At 58.0% G+C, this 15,592-nt stretch overlaps 1 protein-coding gene across 1 annotated transcript in view; it reads left to right on the top strand.

Annotated features, from left to right (window-relative positions):
- MACF1 (microtubule actin crosslinking factor 1) overlaps positions 1-15,592 on the top strand; it is a 139,306-nt gene that overhangs the window by 28,004 nt on the left and 95,710 nt on the right. The window contains 4 exon segments of the mRNA XM_030964653.1: positions 5,382-5,443; positions 6,444-6,533; positions 9,250-9,327; positions 10,689-10,781. Coding sequence (XP_030820513.1) covers positions 5,382-5,443; positions 6,444-6,533; positions 9,250-9,327; positions 10,689-10,781 — 323 coding nt within the window.

Raw genomic sequence — 15,592 nt, 5'->3', positions numbered from 1 at the left:
GTGACTCCGTCAGCTCCCGGCACCGGCAAGACATAGCCCTGGGAGCTTCTCCCGGGGCTGGCACGGCCTCTCCGAGCAGCTGGGGCTGACCCTGCCTCAGTTTCCCAAAATAGGGCCCGCACATGACTGCTCAAGGAGGGCAAGGATTCGTTACAGGGGTGTGGGATAGCTCCAGGCCCCAGACGGGGACTCGGCAACGCCTTCTCCGTCCCGACCTCTTCTTCCCCCTGGGATTTGTTTGTTTTGATTCCTCGCTCTTTCTTTCCAGCCGTGCTTGTTCTCGCCAGTGCCTCCGCATGGGGCCCTTTCCCCGCGTCCGTGACCGATTCCCTCTTTTCTTTCCCTTTTTTTTTTGCCGTGCAAAGGGGCGGGACTGCGCCAGGGATTTTCCCTGGATGCTGCTTTGGGATCCGCTTCTTCCTTCCTCCCTCTGAGCTACTGGGAGAGAGGGAGGTGGAGAGGGAATTGCACAAAAGTCACGCAGAATGCACCCTGTCACCCACTAAACCCAGCCTTGCTGCAATTCCTTCTGCTGACCTGCCCACTTAAATCATCTCCAGTGTTGTCCAGGGATGTTCTTGGCTCCATTTGGAGACCTCTTAAATTCTTCCCAACTGGACTATCTCTTCCCCATGCTGACCTGCTGCTCCATCCTACTTGGAGGGATAATCTCCCCCATCCCCAAATCCACCCCTTTTTGAAAAAATCCTGGAGTCAGTGTTGCAAGCAGCAAGTATATTCAAAACCTGTTTTTTTTTTCACTGCTTTTTCCCAAAACAGTGAAGGTAAAGCCCAATCCTGCAAGACCAGAATCATTTTGCAGCAGGTTTTTTGCTCTGTGATGCTCAGCCAGCTCTGCTGAGCATCTGCCCTGCTCTCCTTTGCATCACCACATCTCAGGTGTCTCCCTCATTAAATATCTGGGTGTTGGATCCTTTTCCACCACAGGTATCTCTTGTGCATTCTTCCAGGCTGAATCAGGCTCCGTTTCCTCTCCCTGGGTGAAAGGCTCTGTAAATCCTGCCCTGTTGGCTCTGTTGTCATGATGGATTATGTCAGCTCTCAAGTTGGCAGCCAGCATGTTTTAAATACCTTGTGCTCCTCAGCCAGCCTGATTTTTTTGCATGTCCCCCTCTCTCAGAAGTGCCAAGTTCAAAAAGCCCCCTGCACATTGTCATTCTTTGTTTGTTTTGAAGGGAAAACTGTGGGTTTAAATGCTTAAAAATTTGGAAAAGTTTGGCTTTGTAAAGTAACCAACCCCTCCTTTACCCCATAGTTGGCTCTTGTTTAATCCCTCTTTCACACTGGGCGTGGGCTTGGAGATATCCTTGAGATCTCTGTGAGATCAATGCCCTGTCTGATGTCTCCTGTGTTCCTTTGGATTGAACAACAGGAGAAAGTTTGGGAACCACTTCCCATCTTTATCCCAGGAGCTGGTGGGTAGCACAAAACCCCCTGGTTCCCTCCCAAGGATGGCAAAAGGCCGTGCCAGGGAGCACCATGTGTTGGTGGGATGGAGGATGCCAGGGCAGGGTTGGGATTAGGGATGGTGCCTGGCCAGGCACCTTTGATCCTGCTGCTTCCCGGAGCTGGGGCTGCACTCTGGCAGCAGCCTGAGGCAGGAGGAGGCACACAGGGATGGAGTGTGACAGTGACACGGGGTGGTGATGATGATGATGAAGGAGAGAGCTGGGGAGGAGCAGCAGCTCCTGGCCGGACGTGTTGGGAGCTGCTGGGGACAGGCAGGCTGCCAGGACAGAGGTTGCTGCAGGCACATGGGATGGGAATTGTCTGTGCAGGGCCTTGTGGTGGTGCTGGGGGGTTCTCTGGCACCCAGCACCTGCGGGAGCCATCCCTGTGACGATGGAAAGTGCCTGGGGATGCTGAGGTCCAGCGGGATGGGGAGTGGGAGTTTTCCTGTCTCTCCTCAGCTGATGCCTCAGCAGCTGTGGGGCAGGATGGTTTTCCCTGTTTCCTTTCACTTGGTGAAAGGAAAACCCCCAGGCCTCACCTTCCCCTTGAGCAGCCACCAGTGCCCCCCTGAGCCTCTGGGGGGGATTTGTGCCACAGTGCCCCTGTTCCTTTGGGATCCCCGTTTTTGGGGATGCAGTGAGCTGAGCTCTGATGGGCAGTGTTGGGAGAGGAGATGGGGAGGGAATTAAACCACGTGTGATCCTGTTCATGGTCTCTGTTGGCTGCTGATGCCCCCTGTGTCACTGCCACCAGCACCTGAGGCTCTGCACTCCCTTTTCCTGCCGCTAGCTTGTCTTTGGAGTGGGACAGATTTTCCTTTTCCCTGTAATCTTCCCTCTGTCCCTGCCCCACCTGCCTGCTGACTGTCCCTGGATGGTGACAGGATGGGTTTTTGGTGGCTGGGACCAGCAAACTTCTGCTAGACCGGGGAGAGGACGAGCATGGGGGGGATTGCAACAAGTTATTTGTCAGGGTGACTCTGGAAAAGATTAGCTGGGCGGAGAGATAAGCTTGCAATGCCTTAATATTGTTAGTAAGCAGTAACCAGCATTATTATTAGCTCAGCTGATAGCACGGGCCCCGGGACTGGGGAGGTTTAATCTGGTTAGAGCCGGGAACCACCCGGAGGAGGTGAATCAGGGCAAAAAACCAGAGGAAAACCCCCCATTTCTGCAGGACATGGGAACAGGGATCTCGTGGAGCAGCCTTTGGGCTGTGGGCACTTCTGGGATGCAGCGCTGGAGTGCCGACTGTCCGTGCGGGACCCGGTGACATCCATGGTGACATCCATGGTGACATCCCTCCTCTGTCCCCGTGCCATGCTCGGGGGCAGCAGCGCGGCTCCTCTCGCCCTCCAGGCCGGGGCAGCAGCCGGCACAAGCGCTGCAGGGGGATTATATTTAGAAGAAGAGGAAGAGAGGCGGTGATAAGGCGGCCCCCGTTATCTCCCCGCGTGCCGAGCTCCAGCGCCGGGCCCGGGACGTGATTTGGGCAGAAGCCTCGGGCTGGCAGGCGAGAACAGCCCGGCATTGTCCCGCCCGTCCCTGGTGCAATTAACTGGAAAACAAGAGGAGGAAAAACAAGCCAAGAGCGGGACCAGCGGGCAGTGCCCGGCTCTGCGGGACCAGCCCGGTCCCGCATCCCCGTCCCGCATCCCGGTCCCGCATCCCGGTCCCGCCGCGCTTTGGGCTGCGGGAGCCGCTCCGCGCTCGGCATCGCCTCATCCCCACGAACCGGAGGGAGCAGCAGCTCTGCCCTTTCACTGCTGGGAGCGCTCCGAGCTGCTCTGCCGGAGTTCTGGGTTCTGCAGAGCCGGGAGCGGCCGGGAGCGCTGCGAGGTCGGCGGCGATGGCGCGGAGGAGGAACGGGCGCTGCCCGCTCTGCCGAGGGCACCGGGGGTAGGAAGTGGCTCGGTGGGAGGAGCTGCGGCCCTGAACTCATCCGTCCTCACCCGCCGGGGTCGGGCTCGGCGAGCGGGGACTGCCGGCTGAAGATCCTGGCCCGGGTGCTGCGGCTTTGCCCGGAGCAGCGCCCGCCATCCCGGGCCGGGACCATGGACAGGCGGCTCCTGGCCGGGGAGAAGAGGCGGCTCAGCGCCTGCCTGGTGTGCCGGATGTGCTGCATCGGTCAGTACCCCCTGCCTGCCCGGGGACACGGGCTCCATCCATCCCCACGGGCTCCATCCATCCCCGGTGGGCGCCGGAGTGGGGAAGGGACGCGACACCGCGGATCTGGAGGGGTTTGGTGCAGGAAAATCCCTAAAAACAAAACACAGCTTCTCCTGCCCGGGGATATGGGCTTCATCCATCCCCAGTGGGTACCAGGGTTGGGAAAGGATGTGATACTGCTGCTCTGGAGGGGTCTGGTGCAGGAAAATCCCTAAAAACAAAAGTGGGGTGACACAGCTTCTCCTGCCCGGGGATATGGGCTCCATCCATCCCCAGTGGGTACTGGAGTGGGGAAGGGACACGATACCATGGATCTGGAGGGGTCTGGTGCAGGAAAATGCCTAAAAACAAAAGTGGGGTGACACAGCGTCCTACAACTGGCACCAGCAGCCCCGAGGCTCCTGCAGCCGTGCCAAGGCTCGGATGGGAAGTGAGGGTGGATGTGGCTCAGCCCACGGGTGGTTTTTGGCTCCTGGTTCCTGTGCTGTGCCCTGGGGACAGAGGGGGACACAGGGAGGGGACGCTTGTGTCACCCCGTGCCACGTGTTCGGGGGAAGCTGCAGGGTGGGTGAGGAAGAGGAAGAACCGTTGGGTGGTGCTTTCCAGTCTGCGTGGATGGAGACATGGGGAGGTTTTCCTGATGGTCCCTGGGGCTGTGCAGGGACCCCCAGCGATCCCCCCACCCCAGGAGGGGGTTCTGGGGCTGTCCTGGGGAGCTTGCCCTCGGAAATGCTGTTTTTTTCCTTTTTCTCGATTTTTGACTTAAAACCAAAGCAAGGGGTGCTGCTGCCTGGTAGACCCTGATGTCAGAGATGTGTTTTGGGTGAGCAGGGCCTTTCCCAAAATATCCATAGGATCCTCTGGGCTGGAGATGCAGTGCTCAGGGTTGTGTGCCATGGGTTGGTGCTGGGGATCTCCCTGTGCTCCAAGGTGATGTTGTTAAATCCAGCTGGACACAGGGCTGCCCTGAGCCCCCCTCAGTGCCTGGGGAGCTGAGTGAGACCCCCCTGCCCTGTGAGACCATCTCCTTTCGCCTGTTTGCCTGTGTTTTTCCTCTGGTATTATTTTTTCATGGAGCAAAAAGCCTGCCTGGAGCTCCCCCATCGCTGCTTGGTGTCACCACAAATCTCCCATCCCGCCCCCCTGGCACCCCCGGGGATGGCACCCACGTTGTCACCCTGTCCTGGCAGCACTCAGAGCTCCCAGTGTCCGGCCAGGGCTGAGCTGTGGGACAGAAATAAACATTAAATCCTGGCAATCCAATGAACCAAAAATACAGGGACAGAATAAGCTGCTAATTGCAGGACCCGTTCCGGGACATCTGGGGGTTTATGTAACACCCTAAAGCCTTCCAGGAGTGGGCAGGGCAGGGGGGACACCCTCCTAAAATCGGGCAAACCCCCCTGTGCTGCCTCTGGGGAGGTGGGGAGGCACAGAGGGGATGAATTCTGGTTGTACCTATCCCAGTCATCCGCGCTGCTTTCCTTAAAGTATCCTTATTCTCAGCGGGGAAAATGAAAGGTGTGTTTGGTTCTGCCGGGCATTTCCCTGCCCTGGGGCTGTGCTGGAGCCTCGGGAGCGGCCCCATCCCGCAGCATTCCCTGAATCAGCTGCCTCTGTTCCCTGTGCCCCGTGCTGGCACCGCCGGCCATCCCTCTGTCTCTTCCCCTCATTTCAAAGTCGTTTGAGTTTCTGCATGAGAACCACTGACCAAGAGCTGCCTTTGTCTCCCTTTGACAGATGAACGGGACAGAGTCCAAAAGAAAACCTTCACTAAATGGGTCAATAAACACTTGATGAAGGTAAGAGTCACGGATTTTGTTATAAAGCCACTGAAATGACCATCCCTCTGCCTGTTGCAGCTCAGGACTGGCAGATAAATGCCTTTTTAAGGGTTTTAAAGTTTTTTTTGTAATGCCAGCACTGTTTGTTTTGAGCGTTCATGTGAGTCAGAGCAGAGCAGGATGTGCTGGAAATGTGCTGGAGCCTTTGGAGGGCACTGTAGCATCACCACAGATCCCTTTTATTGCCTTTCCCTCCTGGGCACCTGATCCTTGCTTGACATGAGGTTTGTGCATCCTGGGGGAAAGGAGGGCATCCTGAATCCCCCCTCTCATCCCCTTGCCAGGAAAAAGGACCATTTTTGTCCTTTGAGGGATGCTCCAGGATGGAGACAAGATGCAGAGTTTGTTAAGCAGGATTAACATTGCACCACGAGGTGCCTCCTGCTTTCTTGGTTAATGCTGGGGGGGTTTTAATTAATTCTCCATTTGCCAAAAAAAAAAAAAAAAAAAAAAAAATGGTTTGAGCACTAGGTGTCCCAGCTGTGTTTTCCTGCCAGCTTTGCAAAGCTCTGTGCCAAGCTTTTGGCTGCTTCCTAAACCTTGCAGAGGAGGGGAAAACAGAGAAAAAATCTTGAGGCTGCTGGGGGAGAACATCCAGGGATTCCCAAGTGGGTAAAAGCCCAGGACAAGCTCTGGGTGTTGGGGGAAGAGAGGCAGCACCTGGTGCCCATGGGAAGCTGCTCTGCTGCCAGGTGGGAGCTGTGTTTTGGGAGGAATGGGAGAAGTTAAATTCAGGGGATTAACTGAATCATGGGGTTACCTGGGGTGCAGATGGTGTCACAGTTGGATTTTGTGCGTGGAATTGGCAGCAGCTTCTGCCAGGCCCTTTGGGAAGGGGGAGGCTGCTTTCCCTGGCGATGATTTTGCTTTTCCTGGTGATGATTTTGCTTTCCCTGGTGATGATTTTGCTTTTCCTGGCGATGATTTTGGCATCACTGATGGCTTTTCCCCTCCCCAGGTGCGCAAGCACATCAATGACCTCTATGAAGACCTGAGAGATGGTCACAACCTCATCTCCCTCCTGGAAGTGCTGTCAGGAGTGAAGCTGGTGAGTCCCCAGGGCTGGGCAGGGATCCTGGAGTGCCCCTAAACCCTCTCCATCCTCTCCCTGCTCCCCTTCACCCTTCAGCTGTCTTATCTCACCCCATGGTTCCATTTCAAATGTCTGTCATTGTTTCTTTTATTATCATTTTATTATTTACTATTATATTTATCACTGTATTTTTTTATTTATTTATTTGTACTCAAACCCCTGCTCCCCTGGCTGGTCTCTCACCTGATTATGGTGCCTTGACTAAAACCCTCTTCTCGCCAAGTTTTACACACCTTCACCTTCCAGATGTGGCTCCATATTTGAAACCATGGAAAACAGCAGAATTTGAGCAAAAACTGCTTCTGTGGCAGCGTGCCCAGCAGTTTGTCTCAGATGTGACACTCCTGCCTCGTGCTCAGCTCCTGGGTTTGTAGCAGTCACTGGTGCCTGGAGCATCGTAGAGTTCCCCCTCCTTCCTCCTCCTCCTCCTCCTCCTCTTCCCTCTGTGACTGGCACATTCCCTCAGCTCTGGGAAGATCCCCATTGCCGTAGCACAGCAGGAATTATTTTAGTTTCCCCCAAAAATAGGATCTGGGCAAAGATCTCCTACATCCCTGCGCACCCTCCGGAGACGCCAAATCCGATTTCGCGGGGGCTGCAAACTTGGATCACTCCACTTGTGATCCAGACAGCTTCCTGCTCCTCAGCTTCCAAAACCAGGAGGGAATTCCACTGTTGGAACCCAGGGCGTGCTGGACACTCAGCCACCTTCACCCCGTGCTGTTGCTTTTATTTTTTCTTTCTGGGTGTTTCTCCTGTTGTTGTCTTTTATTTTATTTTTTTTTTGTTTGTTTTTCCTCGTGCCTGGGTGTCACATTTTGGTTTCCATTCTGTGTCCCTGCCCTGTGTGCCACCCTCCCATCCTCCTTAGCCTGTAGAGCCACCAGCTCAGTGGAGCCTTCGCCTGGTGACAGCACCGGCCTGGTGCCGTGCGAGCAGCGAGGAGGAGGAAGATGATGATGATGAAGAAGTAGGTCGAGCCTGCCCCTGGTCACAGCAGCAGCTCCCTGGCAGTGCCACCAGATCATCCCAGCGGGGTTTGGGATAAAACCCAGCCCTGGGTGCTCTGCTGGAGCAGGGATGTGTTCCTGGGCTCTGCATTGTCTGTGTGCGCACTGCGGGGCCGGCCTGCGGGCAGGACACGCCACCCGCCCGCTGTGACAGCATGTGTGTCCCCTCCACGGGGCGGGAGGGGACAGGGACAGGTCCTGCACGCTGCTGGGGGCCGTGTGAGGGCTGCACACCTGGCACTGCATGGACAGCCTCTGGGCACGGGCACCTTCTGGGGTCCTGCATGGGACTGGGGTGGCAGCGAGCACAGCACAGCCCCAGCTGAGGGTCAGAGCCCAGAATGTGCCCAGGTGGGTTTATCAGCCCCTGTGCTCGGGGTGACAATGCCCTTGTGCAGTGTCACCTCCCTGGAGCGGGCTGTAGCACCTTCCTGATGGTCCCCTGCAGCCCTGGAGGTGTTCCCTTGGCAGGGACAGCTCTTTCCCTTGGCAGGGACAGCTTTTCCCCTTGCAGGGACAGATTTTCCCCTTGCAGGGACAGATTTTCCCTTTGCAGGGACAATTTTATGCCTTGCAAGGACAGTTTCCCCCTTGCAAGGACAGTTTTCCCCTTGCAAGGGCAGTTTTCCCCTTGGCAGGGACAGCTTTACCCCTTGGCAGAGGCAGATTTTCCCCTCACAGGGGCAGATTTTCCCTTTTCAGGGGCAGATTCTCCCCTTGCAAAGACAACTCTTCCATGCTGGGACAGCTCTTCCCTTCAGGCTGGACCAGTAAGGTGACTCAGAGCACTCGGGGTGTCCCAGCAGCTCAGAACATGGCTGTGGGCTGTGTCCCCCCCACCATGGTTGGAATCAGATGGTCTTTAAGGTTCCTTTCCAGCCCAAAGCTCCTGTGACTCCATGAGCATCCTGGTGATTCCTCATCTTGAGGCTGGGATTTGGTTTTGGGTGTCGCTCCTCCTGCTGATTCAAAGCCTCCCGTCCCCTTTCCCTGGCCGTGGCTCAGCTGATGGAATCCTCTGGAAATCCCTCAACTGCAGCAGAGATGGGCAAGGCCCAGGGTGTCTCTTGTGCCCCTTCCCAAGGGGTTCAGAGGAACCTGGGGCAGCAGCCCCTGCCACGTGTGGGAAGAGCTGCAGGGGCTGGTGCTGAGGTCGGGGTTCCTCTGCCATCAGTGGGGACCTGCAGTGCTGAGTCCCCCTGTCCTGAGTCCCCCTGTCCTGAGTCCCCTGTCCTGAGTCCCCTGTCCTGCCTCTGCTTCCACCTGGACAAATGGAACTCTGCACCTGTTTGAGTTCACCTCTTTGCTGAATCCTCTTCCCAGCTTGTCTGGCTGTCCATGAGCTGGGCAAGATCCTGCCCTGGCACCTCAGAGGCTGAACCAGGCCTGGACACAGACCTTCAGGACCTCAGCAGAGGTCTGCATCTCAGCATCTTCCCACCTCCATCTCCCAGCAGGGCATTTTAACCTTCTTCCAGCAGGACTGTGCATAGCAATGACCTTATTTCCTGCAGAACAAGGCAGAGCAGGACGTGTGGGGGGCACAGGGGGGTCACAGCAGCACGCTGACAGCTCCCACGGGGGGTCACTGTGCATGTGGGGTGCTGCCAGCCCAGCCCCACCAGCAGCCTGACCTAAAAGTGCTGCCTTGTGTCTTGCAGCCACGTGAGAAGGGGCGGATGCGCTTCCACCGCCTGCAGAACGTGCAGATTGCCCTGGATTTCCTGAAGCAGCGACAGGTGAGGGCTGATAAAAGCTCATCCAGCAGAGCTGGGTGGTTTTGTGTATTCTTTGTCTTGTCTGAGGCTTTGGAAGGAGTGGAGGAGCAGCCTGTGCTGGGGTGTGCCCGTCTCTGTGGCGCTGATGGAGGATGGATTGCAGGGGGATTTTCCCCGTGGCTGTTGTGCCTCTGGAAACCAGCCCTGCACACAAAAACCACTGTGAAAAGGGGACCTGAGCCCAGCCCTGAGAAGGGGTTGGCAAATGTCGCTTCTGCACCCCAAAAAGGCTCCCCTGGGGCTCCCTGGCAGGTCCTTGCTGTGGGGATGGGCGGCTGTGGCACGTCTGTGCCTTCCCACCAATTTCTGGGGACATGTGGCATCTGGCTCTGCCCAGCCCACACAGCCTTGACCTCGGGGCTGGCACTCCTCTGGATATCAGCATGGACTTATTCTCCCCCTGTTTTTGGAGGACAGGCTCTCTCCAGCAGGGCTTTGGGAGCTGCACAGCCCTGGGCAGATCCTGCCTGGAGCAGTGGGATGCATCCCGAGACTTGTTGGCTCTGCAGGTGGAACCCCCACAGCCCCAGGGGCTGGGTGTCCTGTTCTGCCTGTTGGGTCAGGTCCTCCCCACCGTGATGCTCCCAGATACGCCAAGGTGATGATGATGATGATGATGATAAATGGTACCAGTTCATGCTGAAGCAGAGACTTTTCTCCCTCGCTGCCGGCCTGAGGGCATGGAATAAATTTGAGCACATTCCCTACTCCAGGGAGGGCGAGCTGCTTCCAGCCCCCCTGCTCCTCCTCCTCCTCCTCCTCAGCTCCTTGATGGAGACATTTTGCCAAGGGCTCTGGGGAACTTGTTTCTCCACTTGCATGAAACAGCTTTCTCCTTTGAAGTGTGGTGGCCTTGCTGGGATCTTAGCCCAGAACTCCTGCCAGGGAATGATCCGTGGGGTCCCGTGGAGTGCTGGGGAGAGGAGACTTCCCCAGGGGAGGAGTGAGGGTGTTCCTGCCTTCATTAGAGCTGGGTTTTGAGCCCAGGCTGGAGTTAAAGCTTGGCCATCCCCTTTTTGCCCACTCTCTGTGCTCTGTAGCTGTTCAATTATGCACCAGAGCTCCGGGCTTTGGGGACGCTGCAGTAAAGCCATTAAGTGCTGGGAGAGCACTTCTGGATGGAGAGTGCTGGAAACATGGAAAAATCCTCCCCGAGCCAGGAGATGAGGTGGCATCTCTGCCTCTTTGGGAAGCCCTGGGATCTTCCCGTGTGCCTGCTCCTCACTGGAGTGGCCCTGGGGACAGCGTGGTGGGGACGTGTCCCCCTGCTCTCCGCGTGAGGCTGACAGGAAGCTTTAACCCCGTTTGCCTTTTTTTCCCAGGTGAAACTGGTGAATATCCGCAATGATGACATCACAGATGGCAACCCCAAGCTCACCCTGGGGCTCATCTGGACCATCATCCTCCACTTCCAGGTAGGACGTGGGGATTTTCTTGTCGGAGGACGCGGGGCGGGCGTCGGGAGCTGTGGAATCCTTGTTTTTCTGCATTTTCCATGGAGATCTCAGCCCGTGGATGGGTCTGGAGGTTCATGGCAGTGTCATGGAGACCACGCTGGGAGAGCAGCAGCAGCCTCCCCGTGTCATTTGCATAATGAAATCGTTAATGATGGGTTGTGTGCCGCGGCCTCCCGGGGTTGTTGGCCGTGCCTGTTTGCTCAGCTGGAGTCTCTGGAGGAGAAGAGCAAATTTGGAAGGGGCCAGGGGTTTTATCCCAAGGCACTCCTGACCCTTTGGGTGGTCAGTGCCGCCACAGAACTTTTCACTGGCATGGAACGTGTCAGCTGGGTGACAGCACAGGGATGGCAGAGGCACCCTGACCTGGGACTGTCTCCAGCAATTGTGTGCTAGAGATGCTGTTGGAAAAGCGAGTTTTGGGTCTTTTATGACTTGAAATGATCCAATTGTAGCTCTGATGGCTTCAGGGGGGTGATGTGTGGCCATCAGTGAGTTGGCATTTGGGGTTTGGTGGCATCAGGGGGGTGATGTGTGGCCATCAGTGAGTTGGCATTTGGGGTTTGGTGGCATCAGGGGGGTGATGTGTGGCCATCAGTGAGTCGGCATTTGGGGTTTGGTGGTGTCAGCAGCTCGTTGGCCATGTGGCACCAGCTCTGTGGGATCTGCTGTATCCCAGCTCCTTGCTTTATCCCTGCTGGCCTCTTCCAGGCAGGACTAGTGCTGGCTGTGAGACTTAAGGAAGATTGCACTGGAAGACTGTATATTTTGGAGGCTGGGCAGTGCCTCAGGGAGAGGCTTTTGGTGGCAGCCTGGGGCTGAGCTGGCTGTGGGGCTGCTGACGAGGCTCTTCGCAGGCTTTGGCCCTGGGGAGCAGCCGGGGTCAGGCTCTGGATGCTGATGAGTCACTGTCATCTCCGTGGGGCCCTGGCTGTGACATCTTGTCCCCGCTGTCCTTGTGGTCATCCAGCCCTGGTGCATCCTCTGTGGCAGGAGAGGGACATCAGGAGGTGCTGGGTGCCCTCCATGCCTGGCTGGGAGGGGACACTGCCACCCTGGTGGGTGACACGGGAGCAGGGCGGGTGCTGGCGAGCCTGTGTGTCCTGCTCCCGCTGCACTAACGGGATTTTTTCTGGGGTTGTAGCTCCATTGTGAACCTCTTAATCTCCCTTAGTGTCCCAGGGCTGCTGCCTGGGGGCAGGCGGCTGGGAGAGCCCCAGAGAGGTTTGAGGATGCGATGGTGCTGCTGTGGAGCTCAGGCTCTGCCAGCTCTGTCGTGGTGAAGATGAGGAGGGTGCCCCGGTACCCTGGGGGCTTTTCCTCATGTCCTGAGAGCTCTTGTGGTCACTGGTTTCCCTTAGTCATCCTGTGGATTGCTCCCTGTTGAGCGTTTCCTCGCTGAGCATTTCCTCATTGAATGTTTCCCTGCTTCCTGGGGCTGAGCTCAGTCCCCCCATCTTTATGCCCCCAATTTTTGCCTCACCCCCACTTTAGGTGCGTGTTACCCTACTCTGGGTCCCTCTGAGCTGGCAGGCAGAGTTGGGGTGCTCCATGCCCCTCAAATCCTTGCCCTGGGAGGCGTTTGGGGCAGGAGCCACAGGAGAGAGGCAGAACTGGGCTGGGCAGCATCACCCTCCCGTTCCTGCTGGGACCCTCTGGCTGCAGCTCCCTGGAGCGGTGCTGGGTGCCCAGGGCACCTCTGTGCCCCAAACTGGGTGAGCCTGGCAGCAGCGTGAGCGCATGAGTTGGGCTTTTGGGGCTCCCGGAATGAAGAATGAAGAATTAAGGAGCAAACCTTCCGAACTGGAGAGAAGCAGCCCTGCGGAGCCGGCTGGCGAGCATGCAGAGTCACTCTGACTCCTCCCTGCTTTTTTTTTTTTTTTTCCCTTCCCATTTCTCTCCCACCCCTTCCTTTATTCTACCTTTGCCAACCTTCCTTAGGTTTTGTGTTTTATCCCCGTCTTCCCCACCCTCTCCCTCTCCCCTCCTCTCTCCGCCGCCTGATTCCTGCTCCCCTGTTTGTGTTGGCAAGGGCCGTGCTCCAATTACCTCATATTTGGAGAGAAGGACGCCGCAGCCAATCCCCGCTCCCCCTGCTTTTAGGTCAAGTGATTTCTGAACTGCAGTGAGATGCTTTGAATTTGTCTTCTCGCAGCGCCCAGGCTGTAAGATGGCTGTCTGGAGCGGCGGCGGTGGCGGCAGGGCTGGCGGGAGGGGACGGCGACAAGGGGCACTCGGTGGAACGCTGCGTTTGATCCGATGAAGGCCGGGGTGGGATTTATTCGGGAGCCGGCGACTCGCTCAGCTGCCTCCCTGCCGGCACCGAGCAGGAGGAGATGGGGAATTCGCTGGGCTGCGTTAAAGAGCAGAAGGAAAAAGCTGCGGGGAAGAAGGCACCGCTGTCTCCCAAAAAAAGGGTGCGCTTCAAACGGAGGCGGAGAGGGAAGAGGAGAGCGATGCCCGAGGCAGCCCCGCAGGAGGAGCCGCCGGCGCTGGAGGTGGCCGAGGATGAGGATGAGGCGCCCAAGTCGAAGGCATCCCCAGGGCAGGAGGGAGGAGAGGAGGAGCCCTCCGGCAGCCGGCCCAGCGGCGGGGACCCCGATCCGGGTTCGCTGCACCCCGGCATCATCGTGCAGGTGAAGGAGCGCTTCCAGGGCGAGCTGCAGAAAGCGCGCCTGGTGCTGGAGCCGCAGCGGCCGGGTGTGGCGGGAGCTGCCCGGGAGGAAGGCACCACCGTCATCGCCCGCCTGCTGGAGAACCCGGCCGAGAAGGACTGCGAGAAGGCGGTGAGCCGCCTGGTCGAGCTGCAGAGGAGCGGCAGCTGCCGGGCTGTGCTGCTGCCGCTGCGCGCAGGGACCGATGGCCGTGCTGGGACACTCCTGTCCCCGGCCAGCGCCGTGCCCGGCCACGAACCAGCGGCCGGGGATGCCTGGGGGAAAGGAGGCGGCGATGATCCCAGCTCCAGCGCCGCCTGGACCTGCTCCTCCGCAGCAGAGCCGGGCACCGTGTCCGAGCTGTCCACGCCGTCCCCCATGGTGGATCAGCTGGAAAACCCCAGCGTGGGGAGAAGAAGCTCGGGGTTGCCGTCGGAGGGAGATGGTGCCGGGCTGGCGGCTTCCCGCAGCCCCTCCTCCTTCAGCGGCAGCGCGGCCCGGAGCTCCTCGGGGTACGGCGGCAGCGAGCGGCCGGCCAAGGGCACAGGAGCTGGTGGGACCACGGTGGCACCCTCTGATGGTGGCCTCAGGCTCGCTCTGGAGGGCCGGGCTTGCAGGGGGAGCTCGGGGACAGCTGGAGCAATGGTCAGTGTGTGAGTGTGCCCCCTTTCCAGAGTGGGGTGGGAGGACCTGGCTCGGGGGACCCCAAATCTTGGTGGCTCCTGGGCATGGTGATTTCGGCTCAGTGGACCCCAAATCCTGGGGCTCCTGGGCATGGTCGTTTCGGCAATGGGGCAACCTCGTGCTGTGGCAGGATGGCAGGGGCAGAAAGCTCCTGAGGTTTTTCCCCCACAGCATCTCCTCTAGGAAAAGTATCCCCTGGGGACTGAGCTGTCCTGTCCCTGCTCCTGGCGCAGGCAGGTTGGGAGTGACAGTCCCTGAATCCAATGGGTGCAGCTGGTGGTTGCTGTCACCACTGCCACTCGTGCCCTCAGGGTGTGAATTTGGGGTGTCCCCTTCCTGCTGCCCGGGCAGGATGGATGGCAGCAGGATGAACATGGAGATGTGGGGGCTCTGCCTGCTCTGAGGGGTCTCCAGGAGGAACAGGAGGGGATGGTGCTGTGTTTCAGAGCCTGTTACTGTTTGCTGGTCATTCTTTTGGGGGTGCCCTTGGGTCTGGTCAAGCTGTGAATGTCCCAGGACAGGCGTGTGGTTCAAGGGGCTGTGGCCCTGATGCCTTTGCCAGGTTGGGACCACTGTCACAGCCACCATGTGGCCTTCAGCATCCTGCCACCAGTTGCTTGATGCACAGAGCTGATGCTGGAAGGGTTTGGCCCCAAGTCCTGCGAGTTTCCAGTCTCTTTTCTCGCTGGTGCCTCCCTAAATCTTTGTCCTGTCACAGACATGTGAAGAAAGAAGGGTGGAGCTGGTGCCACACCCTGCACCTCCACAAGCACATCTCTAGGAGAGTTTCCTTCAAGGATGCTGTCAGGGAACAGGCCCAGTGCTTGGAGAACCCCAGTGCTGTGGCAGGGATTAAAAAGAAAGGATTTATCAGGTCTGGGTGCTGTGAGTGCTCCTGGATGGGCAGCGCTGCTGGAGAGCCCCGGTGGGGCACAGCTGGTGGGTGGGTTCACAGAAGGGCTCATTCTGCTCTTAATTAAGAGCCATCAGGTAATTAATAAAGGGGTGCTGAGCAGAGGGAGCTTTGTAGGTCCTCCCTGAAGGCGTGGAGGGTCCCATCCTGCTGCTCACCCAGCACATCATCCCATCCATCCCAGCTCTGCCAGGTGCCTGCTCCCAGCATCCCGGGGGAAAGGGGAAAGGCAGCCCCGGGGCTGGAGGAGTTAAAGGCAGCTCCGGCAGCGTGGCAGCAGCTGACAAAGAGCAGTTTTATGTGTGATGAGCGTGTCAGGCTGGAGAGGGAGGTGAGCTGCAGCATACCAATGACACCGGCGGGGCGGGACAGACGCTAATCCTGCAGGTCCCTGTCTCCTGCCTGCTCAGGGATGTCTGACAGCCCTGAGCGCTGCCAGCACCCAGCTGAGCGTGTTTTGGGGAGGGATTTGGGTGTTTTCAGGGCTGGGTGCTGGCACACCTGCTCCCTGCAGTGCTGGC

The sequence above is a fragment of the Camarhynchus parvulus genome, chromosome 23 (genome assembly GCF_901933205.1).
Source record: "Camarhynchus parvulus chromosome 23, STF_HiC, whole genome shotgun sequence".
Classification (NCBI taxonomy): Eukaryota; Metazoa; Chordata; class Aves; order Passeriformes; family Thraupidae; genus Camarhynchus; species Camarhynchus parvulus.
Note: the sequence above shows the minus strand (reverse complement) of the source record. Positions and strands in the feature narration are given on the sequence as shown.